This window comes from Pelecanus crispus, chromosome 10, assembly GCF_030463565.1.
Source record: "Pelecanus crispus isolate bPelCri1 chromosome 10, bPelCri1.pri, whole genome shotgun sequence".
NCBI classification, from domain to species: Eukaryota; Metazoa; Chordata; class Aves; order Pelecaniformes; family Pelecanidae; genus Pelecanus; species Pelecanus crispus.
In genome coordinates this window covers 196,112-216,758 of record NC_134652.1, presented here as the reverse complement: position 1 = coordinate 216,758, position 20,647 = coordinate 196,112, and the positions used below count along the sequence as shown (strand labels likewise).

At 35.9% G+C, this 20,647-nt stretch overlaps 1 protein-coding gene across 1 annotated transcript in view; it reads right to left on the bottom strand.

Annotated features, from left to right (window-relative positions):
* CFAP46 (cilia and flagella associated protein 46) overlaps positions 1-20,647 on the bottom strand; it is an 88,458-nt gene that overhangs the window by 62,099 nt on the left and 5,712 nt on the right. Inside the window, exons 6-15 of the mRNA XM_075717830.1 lie at positions 14,484-14,607; positions 12,998-13,092; positions 12,031-12,138; positions 10,922-11,021; positions 7,936-8,034; positions 6,411-6,601; positions 4,726-4,954; positions 3,407-3,527; positions 1,216-1,336; positions 150-280 (exon numbers count right to left, since the gene is read on the bottom strand). Of these exons, the coding sequence (XP_075573945.1) occupies positions 150-280; positions 1,216-1,336; positions 3,407-3,527; positions 4,726-4,954; positions 6,411-6,601; positions 7,936-8,034; positions 10,922-11,021; positions 12,031-12,138; positions 12,998-13,092; positions 14,484-14,607 (1,319 nt within the window). The remainder of the gene's footprint in view (positions 1-149; positions 281-1,215; positions 1,337-3,406; positions 3,528-4,725; positions 4,955-6,410; positions 6,602-7,935; positions 8,035-10,921; positions 11,022-12,030; positions 12,139-12,997; positions 13,093-14,483; positions 14,608-20,647) is intronic.

The following is a 20,647-nucleotide window of genomic DNA, read 5'->3' as shown; positions in this document are numbered from 1 at the left end:
ATTCCATGTATGCCAACACGCAGTGACAGACAAGAGTCTCAGGGAACTCTGGGAATGGGAGGGAACAAAATAATAATACTGGCTGACTCCTTCAAGTAACTCTAATAAATGGAGCAAAAGTTGCTCCGAAAACATGCAAAATAACTTACTTTTTTTAGGTTTTGTTACCATCCTAAACAAAGTATCATCATACAAGAGACAAAATCTGCATGCTGCACGGCAGACATCCCATACTTCTTGTTTACGTGCAACTTTTGCCAAATCTGCCCAAAGTATAATTCTGCCAAAGAAAAAGCATACATAAAATTACTTTATAAGCAGATTATCTTCCATGCTTCAGGATCGACAAAAAAATAATTTCAGTAATGATGCCCATCATAAGTAAAATTTTAAATCTAATAAAAATTAATAAATGGAAGTTGTCTTATCAGTAGCAAAGATAACACTATTACTTTATTAATTAAAAAAAAGAAATTCCCTCAGAATATTGAGAATAGGATAAAATTCTTGGATAGTTACTATACTGAAATTTCAAAATGTGTGTGACACCCCTAATTACCTATCTTATAAAATAAACTAAACTAAGTATTTCAAAACTGATGCTGAGAATTTCAAAATAAGTCTTGAAAACAAGTTTGGATTTAGAATTTTTCAGAAAACAATTTAGTTTAAACTTCATCACAGGAATTTTTAGTGCAGCAAAAAAAAGGAAACATCTCCTTTTAAATAAAGAATGATAAAATGATATACAAATAGTCAAAACAAAACCTGTGATTTTCCCACCGATTAGTCCTTCTGACTCTCAGAATGGACTACTTCATTTCTTTATCAAATAACCTGTAGCACGTGATGTGGTACAAGGGCCTGAAAAGACACTTCAGCCAAGTTTCAATTGTACATCAAGTTACTCAGTCTTCCAGCCTTAATCCACTCATTCTTGGTTGTGTTCAGTTCATATCAATAGAACAGGTGAGTTTATGTGTGCGTGTGAGTGCGCGGATTAGAAACAGCGGAAGAATACAATTATGCACAGCATGTGAACATAATGGAACTTTTCAGACAAAAAGTTAAACACATGCTTAAATGCTTTGCCAGGTCTGACTGAAGTATTCAGCCTCTTACAAAGTATCATCAAGTAACTTAACAGCTGCAATACGCAACTTTTCCATTAGAGACTTCTACACAAGAGAGATGCTTCTTGTCTACAGTAATTACCTTTCTCTGTCGTTTTCATTTAAGTGTTTCAAATGTTCATCAACTTTCTCCATGCTTTTAATATGATGTTGTGCTTTTGCACAGAGGTAGCTTATTTGACTCCCACTTTTACCTGAGGAAACTTAGCAAAGAAAAAAGAATTTAAGGTAATTTTTAAGTATTGGAAATTAAAAAATCCACAGGAAGGGTATGCAATTTGATTCGTAACTACTTTCTGAAACACTTGAAATCCAGCCCTTTTTTCAGTCCTCCAACCTTTCCCAAAACCAACCAACCAACATGAAAAAAACCACACCCCACCAGCATCTATTCTGTTTTTCCTACATCTTCAGATATCGTTATCCCATACAAAACCTGATTTATGCTTGTTTGGTCCCCAAATATGTCAAGTACACCTCTTTTCTGACAGGACATGCATGGATGAAGTAATCATCAATGGATGAAGTAATACGTAAAGTTCAAATTCATGCTGACTTTTAAGAACACTTACCTATCAAACACATTTTCAATCAATATTGAAGTTTGTTATTTTGTTTTAATTTGAGAATACTGACTTTTGTTTTACTTAGTCTACAAGATATTGGGCAAAAATATTAAACAAGGAAATAACCAACACAAAAAAATGATGCAAAGGAGAAACAAGTTGGCCCCCTGAGGTAGAAAATTACTCCAGTGGTACAGACACATCGAAAAGAGATTATTTTTTGCAGTGTAATGACAAGAGATGCTTTACAGTAGAATACAAGTAACTTGATGTGACTGGGAAATCCAACCAGTTTGTACATTCACTTGAATCTAAGCGATCCTCCCTAACATAATGCAGACTGAGGAAGTTTTAATTCAATCCTCAAAAAATCTGCAAAATAATAGCAGCAAATACATATGAAGTATTTCTGTCTTTAAAATATATATATAAGCAGGTTCACTTATATTCACTTACAATGAAAAGAGGAAGGCATAGTGTCTTACCATTCCTGTTAAAAATATCTTGCAATGCATTATCCAGCATATGATAAGGCTGTGTTACCTAACTATACACATAGATCAACTGACAGAAATTGTTCAGTATAATACATAGTGACAGCAATATCATGTAAGGTTGTAGGGTAAAGAATTGTGGATTTTGAAAGTACATTGTGCTCTGGATCTATGGGTACAACTCTCACTAAATTAGGCGAGCATATACACCAAAAAATAATGAAATCTTGACGCACAGTTATTTATGCAACTTAAAAGAAGAAATAACCCTACTAATCTGATGTCCCAATATATGTATATTTTAATAATACAGTTGCATATATATTTTCTTACTCCTTCAATAAACATGTTTAAGTTTGTTGTAACTTAAGTGTCATGGAAAAAGCAAAAAACTCACTGTTTGGATGACAGCCTCACCAACAACTGAAATCTTGCAAAACAAAATTTTACAAAAGGTTGTGTCAAACAAAGTACTGCAATAATTGCAATATTGTGATCATCTCTCTCATTTTAATGCCTTATCTTGGAAGGCTAATGTGTAGTGAGATTTATTCTGAGGAAGTTTGGATATAATTTTACAGCTGTCAACTCAAAATTCAAGAGCAAGTAGAAATATATGCATGCTTTTAATTCTCATCATTGCACAAACACAATGCATCTTATCACCTTAAATCATGCATGAAAACGTTTTCCAACAAAACCATTTTCACATACTTCAATGTACTTCATGAAGTGGGATTGCTGATTCTGTAAATAACACTCTTACTTGTAAGTCCTCAGTTGATCAAGACAATTACAATATAGAATGAATACCTGATACTGTACGTAATTAACACAGAATATTACGGGGTGAAAATTCTGCAAATACCACTTGAAACTGACCTTGGGTAAGAACATTCAGGAGTTGCACATAGTGAAAATAAAATTACAGCACAACTTACAGCACACTACAGCAAAACAGTAAGATTCAGATTAATTCAGAGGGGAAAACAATAATATTTCCTCTTCCAGTATCACAATATAATATCTTAGATCCCTAATGAAATTGATAGGAGCTTTGCCACAGAATTCAGCAGAACTGTCACTTCACTTGTATTGCAATATTCTCTACATCATGTCACTAGATGTTATGTCCAACCTTTAAGACTGTGCAAAGCCGTCAAAATCAAGTGTAGTAACTTTTAGTCACTTTTAGTCAACATATGTACATTACCTTTAGCTTCATTTTCACTGTCAACGACTATTTGAAATGAATCAGGAGCTAACGCAAGACCTGCATTTACCAGAAGGGACCTCTTTTTCCTCACATTGTCCTTCTCCTTTCCCCTTTTAGCCTACATAAAGAAAAGAACTATTTGTTATAAGGTTCGTTTTTATTATATTCCTATTTATTTATCTTATTTACTAAACATAACAGAATGCAGATCATAGAACTTGGTACCACCAAAAAAAAATACCTCTAGGAATTGCATATCTTCACATATCTTACACATCATTCTGCAGTGTTACTGTTGTTGAAAGTGACTGTAGAACTTTGGTTGATCCTGACATGAATACATCAAAGATAACTGAATACAAAGTACTGTTCATGCTCCTCATGGATCTTTACAGTATATCCCTCAGTGTATAACCTGTCATTATGGTATACGTTCTTAAACAAAGAACAGCATATATTTAGAAACCAACAGTAACATATCCGTTGTGCAGTAACTATGAACTGCTACAAAAATCGAAAAATTCCTAGTCCACTCAGAATTAGCCAAAGTCAGAGGAGGTGTGATTGCTTTTTTTAGAATTACATTTAAACAGAGTAAGCTTGCATAGACAAGCATTAAAACTAGACAAAAAAAAAATCTCACTTTTGTCTTAACAATAGACATATCAAGTCACCAGCAGCTTTCCAGTACTGACTTTAGGTTCAGTGAACACATCTTAATTTGTGTGAATATCCCAAAATAATATACATAGCTGAAATTTCTTTTAGCCAGCCGACAATCAGTTGCCAACATGATTTTTGTTCAGATGCTGAGGCACCACAACAGAATTAGATGCAGTAACTCTTGACAATGACTACACTGTGACTTTAGATAGTATTATTCAGCATCATTTGTAAGTGTGACGGAATACGGATTTATCTCAAAGCCAGACAGGATGTTGAGCCATTTTGCTACTGCTCCCCTCATTAATTAAAACCCTGTTCCATACAATGAAATCTTAACTGTTGACAATTATGAATAGGCTTCCTTTTTGGTGATATTTTTGCTAATTAATAACTTCCTGTCCCCCACCAAGAAATAAGCTTTGAACATAACTGGAAAAAATCCTCCACTGCAATCTTCAGAGTGTGAAGCAGCATGACCACCATAGAGAGAATTCAGAGAGTTTTTCAACGCAATCAACCAATGCCAATTTGCTGAAAGCAAGCTGATGCTGGCTCTACTAATACGCAGTTCTACTAAACAGCTGGCTTTCCTCTGCCAGAATTTAACAAGCAAACCTATTTCAGCTACTGACCTTACTCTTCACGATTACCTGTTCAATCATCATTACTGCCTGATCCTCCAGACGCTCAGGTGACTTATACAGCATAGTGCACAAACGAAGACGGTTAAAAGTCAATCTTAGATGTTCTTGATACTGCCCACTGTAGTTCAGATGTATAGCTTTTTGCAAATGTTCCACAGCAGCCTCTATTCTGTCCCCATCTTCTTCAATACGAGCTATTTCCATATGAACTTGGCAACGCAACAAAATCAACATGCTAAGGAATACAAATTTAAATGTAAACTGTTAAAATGAGGCAAACTAAAATTCTTAGACCTAAAAATTACCCAAAAATGAAAATCAGTAATTAAAAGTGACTCCAGTATGAAAATAGATATTCCCTTTTTAACTTACTTGTCTCTTTCATTTTCACTGTTATGCCTCTAATGAAATGACTTAGAAAATTTAACTGCATTTTACTTCCATTAGCCCTGCATGAGCAAACACAGTCACGAGGAAGCAACACAACACATCTTGCAGACTAACTGATCTTTGCATATGAGCAGAACTCTTTTTCAGTACCACACTGAAGTTACCACTTAGCTATTAATTAATAGGGACAAGTGACTTCATTCAATCTCTAGCAGACAGTACCACTTCAGAGCTGAGATTGAGTCTACTGGATTGTTAGGAATACACGGATAACAAAAGCCAAGACTCTAACCCCTCCCAAAAACCTAACCTGAAAGCTTTTAGAGAAAAATTGTCACTACTGACATTTAGTATAAACATCAAAGTTGCATATGCTGATATTGCAATCTTTATATGGAAAGCATAAGAAATGCTTGAATAACAGTACAGTAATACAAAATAGCGTTTTTATACATGCGTGTATCTGCTTCTTCATGCTTGTTTCCTCTTTATGCAACCAAAAAATTACATTTTAAAAACACTGCAAATATATTCCTCACCTTCCTCTGTAATACTTTTATCAGAAACCACCTACTCTTCTGCTCAAATGACAGATTATGTCAATTGTAACTAGCTCTACTACAAAAGTTATGATCTTTATTCTTAGTAGTCAGCCTATGCATAGGGCCAAACTTAACCAAGTACCACATACTAAGGTTTACTTGTTCCACTCAAATTAACAAAAAAAGGTGAAGCTAATTAGGTGCTTAAGGCTAAGTACAGCATAACAGCAAACAGAAGAATACATCTAAAAAAAATTATACATTTTCTTAAGAGTTTTTTCAATTAAAAAGAAGTATCACCAAAGATACAAAAATAGTATCTTGCAAGAAGTGCCTTATTTGACATGTAATACAGAAGCCATGATGTTTTTTAGAAGTAATTTTTTAATTGTATGTTTTTAACCAACAAAAGTAATGTTAATACGAGAATCTAAACCACATTCCAACACATTTACTCATACTGCAGCTTTGGAATTTTGTCACATAATTTTGATGAACTATAGTATTTTTCAGTTCCTAACAAATTTCAGTATTTGCTACAGGCCATTAAATAATGTGAGATTTTGCCTGAAAGGAACCTATATTTAAATGATTAACGAGGAAATGTATGCAACGTGCAGACATTAATTTATTACAAGATAGCGGAAAATTTTGAAAGACACGTAACATCATAGAGCTTGAGTTTTTAAATGAGTTTGATGCTCGGTCATTAGGCCTTTCAAAGTAACAAATAAAAAAGTACACAGCATAGAAAGTTACCTGTCAATCTCTTCAAGGACATCAGCAACTGATATCAACGGCTTTCGCACATGTTGATGCAAATTGTGCTGTAGTAGCGGTAAGCACAGATTCCACAGGGTTGTACAAACAACCTGAATCACATCAGGATCTCCCAACTGAACTGCATGTTTTAAGGTTAACTCAAGATTTTTTATCAATTCCAGCTGAGCCTACACAAATGAAAAACTTATTAGCATATATTGCATTTAATGAATACAACTTTTTACATGTTCCTCCAAATTTTAATCTTAGGGCTGTTTCCAACAGATAAGCCAGCAGAGTTCAAAAGCTGCTTTTTTTTTTTAGTAATTTTTTTTTAAATACTTTCTTTAATGAAAACTTTTTTTTTTTTTAAATAGGCATTGATAACTAAGGAGTATTTCTTTTAGGTACTCCATGCTGCTACTACATGTTTCAGGCAGAAGTCTGTCAGCTAGTCCCCCTTCTTACGATAAACAGAAATTGATACATTTCACATATTGTGAAATATTTGTGAATTCAGAAGGCTTAGCTGCTTCTTTTTTTTATACTAAGCTACAAATGCAGTGTAGGAGAGGAAAAAAAGAAATATTATGAATGGGATTTGCCATACTGTCAATTAAACTTGGTTCCTGTTAAATCTAAAAGCAAATCCTTACCTTCAGTAACAGACACTTGCCAATTATTAAGTTCTTTTTAGATGTTATGCAATCAAAAAGAAAAAAAGAAAAAAATCAAACCACAAAACTCTCCAACTGCATACACTGTAGTAGAAATATTCAGAAATACCTGAATATCTACATATCCTATTTTTTATTTAAGCAGTCTTAGTAATGTTTCATATTATGAGGAATTTTTTTTTTTTCTTCAAAAGGTGAATGGAATTTCTGAACCCCAAGATGAGAACAGTCGTAGATACGAGTAAGTTTATGCACTAACACTATTCATTTCCATGAAGCATATTCATATTTCACATTTCAGGAACTTTAAGTGCCTCTAATAGCTGCTCTAAATTGATCATTGTAGGCATCTATCTAATCCCATTGAATTATAACTGACTCAACTGACTATGGAAATCTAAGAAAATCCTCCCCAGTGTGACAATTTATCAGGAATAATCTGCACTTCTCTAATATAAGAATTCGCCCATAACATGCAGTAATAGTTGAGTTGGACTTCATCATCCTTATGGGTCCCTTCCAACTTGAGATATTCCACCTCCCATGAATGTAAAATATGGAAACAAGAGAGTGTTGCCTTTGCATGCCTCAATGCTACTTTCGTTACTCTTGGAAAGGAATATATTACGAACCTTTATAGTCAGACAGAAGACTTAAGGGAGGAATATACAACTGTTGTTTATTTTTCCGTTTTCTTCTTGGCAGCCCAATTAGAAAGAACACAAAGTTTAAAAGAATTTCTGATCAGTATAATGTAATTAAGACACTCAAGCTCAATGCAATTTTTCACGTTTAACAAACTAAAACTTTTGCTTTTCTCTCAAAGTTAATGTTAAAGAACATACCTCAACAACTCCTTTGGTATAAGTCACAATTTTAGTGCCAATTTTTTTAATTTCATATTCACATTCCAGGCATTCTATTTCAATAAGTTTCCCTTGCTCCTATGAAGTATTAATATACAAAATGCTAATTTTAATAATTAAAAAGGAACACAATGAAGATTAAACCCATGCAACTACACTAATACAGCACTGTACTTTCTTACTGAAATTCCCACTATACTAATTAACTGAAACAATAAAAAGGGAGTAGAATTTGTTGAACAGCAGTCACTTCTTACTAAGCTGAAACTGCAAAATAACTTTACCAGTATTTTTAAAGTGTTCATTGCCAGACTTCACAATAAGAAAACCAGTGTACACTTGATTTTTCCTATACTGTAACTTGATTTCAGTTCTAGTAGATTCTTGCTCACTAATGTTATTAAAAAGGTACATGCTTGGAATAAACGAGAGCTAGTCAAGACAGAAAGGATTCGTCTTGATGGGTAGTGCAACTTTTAAGTGAAAGAAGAGGTTAGATCTTTAACACCTCAGGAAAAATCTGGCTGTTAAATCACAGAAATTGTATGTATAGATCATCAAAGATACTTTGTATTTGGTTTCATATGGTGCAGTAGGGAAAGCCAGGCAGCATCTCCATTCATCATTCATTATGAACTATTATCAAATCACTCAGCATGACCTCTTTTAATTTAACATCCCCATGACCGGAAAATAGATGAGACCTTGAAAAATTTAGACGAATGTAGAGCTGCCACTATCATGTAATAACAAATACATAGAGAGATGGAATTCATGTTATGGCTGAGAAATCTGCAGTATTTGGCAAAAGCCAAGGAACTGGAACTTGATATAGATTTCTCTCACTCTAACATGAAGAGGTCACTGTAAAACGATGCCGGGCAATCTGAAGATGGTTAAACGCCCGCTAACTCTAAGGGAGAAGAGAAGGCTGAAATAGAAGCAAGGCTTTCCTACTGCTGCCACAGAAGGGATACTCGCTGTTAGAGTCTATACAAATATTCAATCTAAATCCTTGTGAATCTTTGATCTAGGGGATTTAAAAGACATCTTCCAGTGGAATGCTATGGAATTGTGTATCATTTTAGACTTGCGGGAAATTTTCAAAAAAAATGGGCCTGAAGCAGACACCCGGAACAAAAAAATTTCAGTGAGGATAAGTAAAATTTACGTTACAATTAACTCAAAGTAGGATCATTGTAACAGAAATTTGCAAGTATGTTTTGAAATTTGATTGGCAGTATTTGCCTCTTATATTTCCTTACACGCATACTTCAGATAACTAAAAACTTACAGGGATCACAACGCAAACAGGCACTTTTTCATACATTATTGCATCTGAAAAAACATACTGATTTTCTGAATACAGTGACAAACAGTTCTGTTTCTCAATGGGTGTACCTGTTTGGGATGGGACAGAGTTAGTTTTCTTCACAGTAGCCGGTATGCGGCTACGTTTGGGATCTGTGCTGGAAACAGCGTTGGTAATACAGGGATGTTTTAGTTACTGCTGAGCAGCGCTTGCACAGAGCCAAGGCCCTTTCTGCTCCGCACACCGCCCCACCAGCGAGCAGGCTGGGGGTGCACAGAAAGCTGATAGGGGATGCAGCTGGGACAGCTGACCCCGACTGCCCCAAGGGATGTTCCAGACCATACGGCATCGTGCTCACCGATAAAAATAGGAGGAAGGTTGGCAGGGCGGGCTGCTCAGGGGCTGGCTGGGCGTTGGTCGGCTGGTGGTGAGCAATTGTCTTCATTTGCATCACTTGTCTTTCTTGGGTTTTATTTTTCTATTTTTTTTCTCCTCTTTTCCTTACAATTTATTATTATTCTTTCTTTTTAATTATTAAACTGTTTTTACCTCAACCCATGAGTTTTCTCACTTTTACCCTTCCGATTCTCTCCCCCATCCTGCTGGGGGGAGGGGAGTGAGTGAGAAGCGGTGTGGTGCTTAGTTGCCAGCTGGGGTTAAACCACCACAACAGGGAAGAAACAGAAAAAACAAATCTCAGAACCAGCTGGATGCAAGAATCAAAAAGGGCACACACATTGGAAAACCAGTTATTAAGGAGACCACACAAAACTGTAACCTAGGAATACTCCTGCAGTAACATTGTAATAAAAATACTACATTGTAATAAAAATACTACAGAGTAAAAAATATTAAGTGTTAGTGAATAACAAGTCAAATAATAGTTTGCTGGAAAATGAATCATTCCTACTAAAGGAAACTGGGAAATGTATAGGAACAAACACTATCAGGAAAGGTCCACATAAAGGAAAGGATTAAGGAGTGCAGTTTGTGGCACAATGTCTCTGGATTTCTTGCTCCAATGAGAACCGTACTGCGAAGTCCTACTTTCCGGAAAAGGTAACAACTTTGGAACTTTTATTTTTGGCAAGTTTTTTTGAACTCCTCCTTCCATGAGTCCCCTAATGATGCTCCAGACAAATGCTCTGTTTTCACCTCATCAAAATTGGAATACAGATGCTGTTCCACAACGCTGATATTGTACTCATGAAGACTAAAGTGAATGCATGTAACACTAGCTGCTGCTAGAGCTTACGTCTTGATGACCAATTACAATCTCAATGAGTAAACTGGTTAAATCTTCAAAACCCACAGGCAGCATTTAACTTCCAGTCAAACTGTTCCACACATAACATTTAAAAAACATAGGCAAAAATTAACAGTTAACATTTATTTGCCAAATCTAACTGCATTACTAATTACCCTATTCTACCCATACCCTACCCTCTGACCTGACATCTTCTCTCTAGTTTAGGAATAGACCACTTATCCAAGTAATTGTTTATACTAATGAATATATAAACAATACAGAGATGGACAGAAGATCCCAGAACCATCAATATTATTTTTAAAGTATAATCACAAGGGTGGGGGTGTTGTAAAAAAAAAAAAAAAAAAAGAAAAAAAAAAAGATCAACCGTAATTAATACTTACAGTAATCCCAGCTCTCTTCAGATCAAGTATACAATCATATGCAAGCTTAATGCAGTTTACTTTCATAGAAAAACGAGCTAATTCCAGAATCAAAGGGATCCTTCAAAAATAGAAAAACATCACTTCAGAGAATCTGGTACTGCTCGTTTATGGAATTAGAAAAAAACTATATGAAAGTAACTTTGTGCAATATATCTGAAAACCTTGAAGTCATCTGAATATTAGAGGACATGTGATTATACCAGTAATGCTCATGGTTAACAAGGAAAAAGGAAAAAGATTAAAGTTGGCTACATGAAAAACACAGAAGTTCATCTGTTTATGGAAAATAATTAATATAGCTCTACTGTAGTCTTGCACAAACTGTTCCTGAAGAGCATAAAAAATGCAGAATGAAATGTATGCAGCACAAAGATGGTGAAATAGCAAATGAAGATTGCAGGTAATTCTGTAAATACAATGCAGTCAACTGGCACACAAGTTAAAACAGTCAACTCCATCGGTCAATTATTTAGGAACTAAGAACACAGAACACACACAGTAGGACATTGTGTTCTAAATTTTTGGATCTCTGTAAATAACCTAATGAGCACACTGTACTGTCTGGGACAGGAGAATTAATGAGACACCTGACTATCGTCAAAGAAGATTGACCTTAATGAGTAAAAATGTAGTATTATTTCCAATGTAACAGCTGTGATAGAACTACTGGAATAGAGTGTTCAGTTTAGTCTGCATTTCAAAATTATGCTGAAGAATTGGGAAGGGCCCCAAGAAAAGCTAAAAACGACCTAAAGTCTGAAAAGCACTTGTCAATTCTAAGACCTTTTAAAAATCTCATTTTATCAATAACAAAGGGTTATGGAAAGATTTAATCACGTTATGCAAACAGCTATATGGAAGAAGATATTTAATCTTGGGTTCTTTAATAAAGCCTAATAGAACCTTTGTCTTTCTTTAAGATGACCTAAGCGTTAACGCAACACAAACTATTATAACTAAGCACAAGCTTGCTCTCTTCAAGGTCAATGGGAATTTTGACGGTCTTCAGTAGAAGCAGGATCAGCTTCAGCATCAACTTTCACAGGGCTATGACAAATGACACTCACTTCACACTGAGAACAGATGCCGCAGGTACATCGTACTGTTTCAAAAGTACATATACAGAATTCAGATTTGCGGTGGCATCACTTGGAAATTCATTTGTGTCCCACTGCCTGCAATATATTAGGAATTGATCATAATTTTTCACAAGAGATATTATTGCATTAAAAATTTGAAATAACCCTCCTAACTTAAGAATGGATGGCTCTTAGTCCAATGTATCAGTGGGATGCCTGGATTTTGAAATACCAGACAAAAAAAAAATTAAAAATCAAGTCAACAAAACCTACTTCAGTATGCCAAGTAAGTTAGTCAGAGACAGCAGATACAAAACACAAAGAACACTCCAGCATAAGAATTAATATTTCAGATGGTAAATTTTATTCCAGATGCAAAGAAAAATGGTGTGCAAAACTAATTTCCTATAATGTCAACACAAATTAATCCACTGTTACTACAAAAAGAATTAATACTTTTTAAATGGGGAAGCACTGAGACATTAAAAAAAAAAAAATTAAACGAGATTTTGTTATGAAGTCTAATTTTCAAAATTGGTTTATGCCTTTAAAAATTAAAAAGTTTAAAAAGTATTATGCTTCCCATCCTTGCGATTCATGCATTGTATTTTAGGTACGATTTCTCCACTTCATCTTCACTCTTACACACAACTTGTGTACCAAACCACAATCTGTCGGACACAAAAATGTCTTTCAATCTCTTAAATTCTTTCACCTGAGAATATCTGTACAACACGCTGTTCCCTACATTCTCAAAGAACTATCTCACTTCTTAGCTGAGGCTGTTCTCTAGACAGGCCTGACAGTTACTACCCAAACTGTCATTACAGTTTTCTGTTGCAGGAACTAATCTTTGCACTAGATTTTTCTACTGGCATATGGGATACCAGACCCTGACCCTAATCTGTAATATCAAGGATCAAAGTAGAAGTGGAAGGATACATTTTATACTTACAATTTTAACATCTGCATTTTATAAATAACTGAAAAATGGATGGAATTTTGTATTTCCTTCTCTACCTGGGAAATATCCATTAGTTTGTGATATACCTATAAAAGAACAATTTAATTATTAATTGACTAAACAAGCAAGCAAAGGACAGACACTCAACAGGGCTAAAATAAAGCAGGTATGTTGACTGTAGGCTTTTTCGTGGACTTTTAAGGGCAGTGAGGCTACTACGATAACCTATGCTGTTCTGCACAGAGAGCACAAAGATCACCTAGTAGAGCTATACTAACCTTCACATAGTGAGCGTCAGAAGTATTAGCAGAAATCTAAATGTGGAACTAACATCTGCATTAGAATTCTAATTAATGCATTTTTAATAACACCTTTTGATAGCACTCATTCTGAAACAATCTCATCTAGCTTTCAAATTTATCTGTAACTATAAATTATATGTAACAAAAAATATTATGAAGAAATGACAATAAACTGTAGTTATGTCAATTTAACTGTACAGTTACGCATTAAACGTGCACATCATTTCTTCTGACTCTCTCACACTGCCCATAGCAATCAATACTGATTACTTAAGCTGTACTCGAACAGTAAGTTTTGCAGGACTTAATTACGCTGTTACTAAAGCACTCAACAGTGTGGATCAGACTTCTGTAGCCCTGATGAGACACATAGCCCAAGTACAATTTTAGAACTACTTTATTCTTCTGTTTAAGGCCACTGTCAAATAGCTTTGCTCAACACTGCCTCTAAAAAAATACAAAAGCCATTCTGACCTTGCCTAAATGTTATTGCTTCATTAATATTGCACCTCTAGAAGGTTGGATATTGGTTCTCTTAATTAAAATGTTAGAGAACTTTATAATATAAACGTACACTCTTGAAATGCAGTGATTCAGAGTGGATAAAAAAGACAATAGACAGTGTAGCAGAATGAAAGAAAATATGACTGCATGCAACTTCCAAGTTTTATTTGCCTATTTCTGCCTTTGCCACATTTGTCTTCACCCTCTTATTTCCCAAATTAAGGGCATGCAAAAAATGTGAACTATTGTCACATGCTCCAATTCCCAGAACCATTTATGGGGTTCAAGTTGGGTCACTTAAGTATTTACCAGCATGACAAAAGTCAACAGATGCTAAATACGCCCCCAACGGCATAAAGCAGGTTAAGTTGCACCCACTGCACCTTCTGTGTTAATAGTAATTATTCCCAAACAGAATTTTTAGGGTTAGCAATAGTTATCCCAATAATATTATGCTGTATTAAAACAATATGGAGCAGCGGGGAGCTCTTTATCTTAGAGTATCAAAAAATATACAAATTGTAAAAATCTCTGCATATCTACTGTATCATTTGGAAGCTCACAAAATTTAAATGAAGGAAACAATATATTTAACAATTATAAATATGATCTTATGAAATGTAGAGAAAGCTCCTGCCTTACTGGGAGTTTAAAACATTTTACAGCATTACCATTAGAGAAAATATTTGAGAGTATTTATCTGGAACATTTTCCTTAATAAAGATTGCTGCAGTAGATGAAAACTCTTTTGCTTCTTTCAGTTTTGAAGCATCCAGGAAGCACTCAAGTAAATTTCTGCAGATCAAATAAATATTTGTATTAAATATTTATTAACACTTTCTGAAATAATTCTTATTTATGTTTTTTTCAAGTGACTCTTTATATTCAAGGTACCACTCCTAAATGCAGTACAAGCGATTAGTGCTATAAAGCATTGACTCAACACAAAAGAGATTCTAGGCCTTTGTTTCTTCCAGAGATACACAGCTGTTAACATACATTTACTGCAGATCACAAAAATAATCTTGGAAAAGGAGATTTTTGTGAAAACGTTTCTCAACAGGACACCTGGAATTAAAACGATTAATTATTTAAAGTTGTATGAGAAAACTGTTTCTGTGAGATGTATTCTAAGATTCTCCCTTAACTACTGGAAAAGCTAGCATTTCAAAGCAATCTAGCAAAATAAAACTATTCATGTTGGGAACTGCAACACATCTACTGGATTTTCAATACTCTATCTGATTTAACTGAAAAAGAGCCTGTGATTCCATGAAGTAAATTAACAACAATGACAACAATTAAAACATTATTAAAAAAATAAATATAAATGCAAGAAAAAATGAATGTTACCATTAGTTTCACAACATAAACACACTGTGTGCACTTGCTAGCTCTCATCAATATCTCAACAAGAGTATGTTTGGTATAAAAAACCTGCATGCATGGTATTCTAGATAACCTTTATTTACCATACCCTTTGGAATGTTTTGTTACTTAATTTTTTATTTCCCTCCAGTTCCAAGCTTATAAAGAAAATGCTGCATAGCAATAAACCGTCAGTCATAGACCAAAGCAATAGAAAAGTTCACAAAGATAAAAGAAAAAACTGTGGCAGAGGTGTAACAGGAACTGGAAATGGTGTGTAGAATAGCAGATGAAAACACCTCTGAGATAAGGTTGTCTGACCTTGAAAAATTACATGGACACTCTTCATTTTGCACATAAAACTGTTTCTCTCAGTAGCGATATCTCAAGGTTTATGCTCCAGCTTTACTCAGGAAATATAAGAATGGTAATACATTGATATTGATACACAATTTATTACCAATTATTATTAAATAATTGGTAATAATGCAAATGTGTGTAACAGTACCAATACTGCACTGGGTTGATTGTGGGGATTTTTTTACTTCCATTTTAATCTTGCTTAGGAAAAAAACATTCAGTTCCGTTCTAAAAGTAAAATTACCAACAACAAATTACTTTACTAGCAGAATCAAGTATTACAAAAATATCTATTTTCTAACTTTCTGTATTCCGTATAATCTTCAAATTAGAAGATGAGAGCTGAGACTCAATGCTGCCTTTGCCTCAGTCTTCACCAGAAAGGTCTCCCAGGCCTTGTGCCTGATGAAAGTATTAAAAAAATTCTGTAAAGCAGATCTCCTGAAAAGGACCCGGGGGTCCTGGTGAACAGCCCTGAACACCAGCACTGCGCTCTGCAACGAAGGGCGGTCAGCAGCGTCTCGGCCTGCAGTAACAGGGGCACAGACGTACATCGCAGAGGCATGTGCGCAGGGCGCCGAGGGGATGGTCCCAGCCCCTTTACTAAGGCGCATGGCAGGAAGACAAGTGACACTGGGTGTATGCTGCAACGAGGGAGGTTCAGGGTGGTAATAAAGAAAAACCTTCTCCCGGTGAGGACAGTCAAGCAGAGCTGCTCAGCTCAGAGAGGCTGTGCAGTCCCCATCCCTGCCGGCTCCCAGACCTGCCTGGATACAGTCCTACGCCTGCCTCCACAGCTGAGCCACCTTTGAGCAGGAGACTGCACTGCCCGTCTCATGAGCTCTCTTCCCACAGGAACAGCCTTGCAATCCTAAAGTATATGCTGTATCTCTAGACATCACCTGTCAGGGTTATTCCAGACATCACCTGTCAGGTTGGTGTTTTTTTTTTTTTTTGAAGCAAGATAGTAACTATGTAATGAACTTGTCCTAAAATTTTGGAATAGCTTGTGAAAGTATGTACCTTTACCCTTGGTTCAGTTCCACTGTGTATTCCAAGTCTCAGAGCTTCCCATTAACAACAATTTTCTGCTCCAGCGACTTTGTTTTACTTGTGATTTATTTTTACTGAGGTTTTGGATATTATTTGTTGTTTCTTTCACTGAAACTAAATACTGAAGACACAATAAATCTGTATGCATATTGACTAGATTGCTTTCTAACATTACTTTTCCTTAGTGACTTATGAAGACCTGTGCTGGTTTTGGTTGGGGTAGAGTTAAGTTTCTTCATAGTAGCTAGTATGGGGCTATGCTTTGGAGTCGTGCTGGAAACAGCGTTGGTAATACAGGGATGTTTTAGTTACTGCTGAGCAGTGCTTACAGAGAGCCAAGGCCTTTTCTGCTCCTCATATCACCCCACCAGCGAGCAGGCTGGGGGTGCACAAGAAGTTGATAGGGGATGCAGCTGGGACAGCTGACCCTGACTGCCCCAAGGGATGTTCCAGACCATACGGCATCGTGCTCACTGATAAAACTAGGAGGAAGGTTGGCAGGGCGGGCTGCTCAGGGGCTGGCTGGGCGTTGGTCGGCTGGTGGTGAGCAATTGTCTTCATTTGCATCACTTGTCTTTCTTGGGTTTTATTTCTCTCTTACTTTGTTTTTCATGACAATTTAGTAGTATTATTATTACTACTATTATTATTATTGTTTTATTTTATTTCAATTATTAAACTGTTCTCATCTCAACCCACAAGTTTTCTCACTTTTACCCTTCCAATTCTCTTCCCCCATCCCGCGGAAGGAGGGCGAGTGAGTGGCTGTGTGGTGCTTAGTTGCTGGCTGGTGTTAAACCGCGACAGTAACTTTGGCTGCATGTGCTGCTCAATCCAGAATCATCTGTTCTCACTAGCAAAGACTTGAAATTATCTAACAGATAGCTCTTTCTCTTAAAATTTATACCTCAGTAAAATATGAACTGCAATCAGAGACTGCAAATCAGATACTATCAGTTCAGATGCTTTAATATTTGTTCTTTAGATTTATTTTAGAAAAACTTAACATACAAAGCAGAAATAGTGCGGCCAGCAGGAGCAGGGAAGTGACTGTCCTCCTGTACTCAGCACTGGTGAGGCTGCACCTCACATACTGTGTCCAGTTTTGGGCCTCCCACTACAAGAAGGACATTGAGGTGCTGCAGCGTGTCCAGAGAAGGGCAACGAAGCTGGTGAAGGGTGTGGAGAACAAGTCCGATGAGGAGCAGCTGAGGGAGCTGGGGGTGTTCAGCCTGGAGAAGAGGAGTCTCAGGGGAGACCTGATCGCTCTCTACAACTCCCTGAAAGGAGGGGGCAGTGAGGGGGGTGTTGGTCTCTGCTCCCAAGTAACAAGTGATAGGATGAGAGGACACAGCCTCAAGTTGCACCAGGGGAGGTTTACATTGGATATTAGGAAAAAATTCTTCACGGAAAGGGTTATCAAGCACTGGAACAGGCTGCCCAGGGAAGTGGCTGAGTCACCATGCCTGGAGCTATTTAAAAGACATGTAGACGTGGCGCTTAGGGACATGGTTTAGTGTGGACTTGGTAGTGTTAGGTTTACAGTTGGACTTGATGATCTTAAAGGTCTTGTCCAACCTAAATGATTCTATGATTCTAAAACCAAGTGAAACTCTGCCAAAAGGTCCAAATATATATAAACAGAAGTAACATTAGGACCTTATTTTTGCCTGCATTCGGAATAATAAAATTTCTTCTTGTTAGTGAACAGCTGTCAGAGACATTGAGAACATTATATTAGCGTATGCCTTATACATCTTATTTACCATTGATCTAAATTTCCACAGCACAGCTTCACTTCTAATCTAAGTCAAGGAATTAATCATTTAAGCCTTTCAGTTAGATTAATTAAAATGACACAATAATCTGGCCATACACGTAGTTTATACAATTATACCCTAAAAAGAAGCCAGCCAAACTTAAATATATGTAGCCACTCCATAAAAAAATGACACAGTGCTCTCAACAACTATCAACTATATTGTACCAAGATGCTTGAGCAGGAGGGTTGGACTAGGTGATCTTGAGAAGTCCCCTCCTACCTCAACTGTTTGTGAAGATGGCAGAACCAGGGGCTTCTCACTGAGAAATGTATGCTTTGCGATAACTCAGGACTGTTAACTCAAGCAATTTAGTCAGCCTCAATTGTCAAAGGCTCTCATATTCTAAAGAATTAAAGGAAAACTAATGTTTTAACTAGGATCCCATACTTCCTAGGAAAATAGTTTCCAAGACTTTTGCTAAAACCGTCTACTCTGTCTGAAGAAAACTCCTTCACACATATTTTTTCTTAGCAGAAGTGACCACGTTTAAACACAAAAATATTCAAATTCTATCATCTGAACAACCTACTGATGATGTCTGAAAAAGAAGTGTGCAGATGTCATTGTATATACACCATTCAACATGCAATGGGAAGTCAGACTGAGGCCGCTCAAACATAGCTCAAACAAACAGGATATTTTCAATAGATACACTGATAATTATTTAAGCATATTGTATAATATGTTAACATGTACCTTTCTGCTATTCTCATTACAGAAAAATTTATTTAAAAGCAACGTATCAAAAAGTATTAATTTATTCAGTCACTTAAAACCCAGCAGCTATAGCAGAAAGTAACAACATACATGTCTATTTAAAAACTCTGTATTTGTACCTGTCTTTTAAAATTACACTTAATCAGGTTGCATTTTTCATTTCCTTATACAAGCAATAAGGACTTTCAGTCATGCTTAATAAGAACATCCTTGAAATGGGGAAAATAACTACAATGTACTTCTTCAGCCACAAACTGTCTTCAGTGAAATATCAATTGCTAAAGATTCTGACTAGAAGTAATTATTTAATTCAGTGTAAATTACACTACACACTTCTGAACAGTATGTATGCATAAAAACCTATATATTTCCTAAATAAAACATGAAATTTGTTGACAAATTTCAGTTATGACAGATATAAGTGTGGAAGGCATTTTTATCCAACCTTAGATTACTAATGTTTTCCTTAAAAATTATGGGACTTTCAATTCTAAATTTTTTACATAATACTTAAAGATATTCTGCAAATTCACCTTGTTGGGAGGTTTAACGCCCAAATAACAATTTATTTTCCTTCGTTAACTCCCAGAAAGAAAACCTGTTGGTTTAAATCTTAATAGCCTTGTTTATGCACGTTATTCTCCTTTTCGTAACTTTTGGGCTCTTATTTTGCCTAAGACTGGTTAAAAGATGACCTATTTAATTTATGCTTTGAAACATTAGGCCAAGCAGTGTATACAAATTAGCAGGGACAGCCTTTAATTTAATACTGAAGAAAACTGGGTATCATACTAATTAGAAAGGAAAAAGCTTGATCTAAACTAATTACATTGATAAGAACCATACAGTACCAAATTGTACATTAAAGCATGTGACTGACATATAAAAACCGCATCACTACCGCTGACAACTCATCTCTGTATTCTTAATTGTCGTATTTGCAATGCAAATACTTATTTTGCTCACTGTTTTTTCATAAAGTTTCATTTCAACATACAGTTATGGGTTAACAAGAGGCAAAAAAAAAAAGAAAGATAACTTAGGTCAATATATATAAAATCTTCATAATGAAGAATGAGGAAATTAGAAGGTATCCTGAATACATTCTCACAACCTTGCCAGGCTGTTCCTTTCTCTTCAGGGATCAGAGGACAAAAAGAGATCTTTGTTTATCTATTTAAAGGTTATGTTTCTTTACCTAAAGAAAACAGTTCTTAAAGAAAACAGGAGTTTGTCTTTCTCCTCGCTGTCCTGGTTTCAGCTGGGATAGAGTTAATTTTCTTCCTAGCAGCAGGCACAGTGCTGTGTTTTGGATTTAGGATAAGAATAACGCTGATAACACGCTGATGGTTTAGTTGTTGCTCAGCGCTGCTTATGCCAGGCAAGGACTTTCCAGCTTCCCCTGCTCTGCCAGGGGCACAAGGAGCTGGGAGGGGGCACAGCCAGGAGAGCTGACCCCAACTGCCCCAAGAGCCATTCCATACCATACGGCGTCATGGGCAGTATAGAAACTG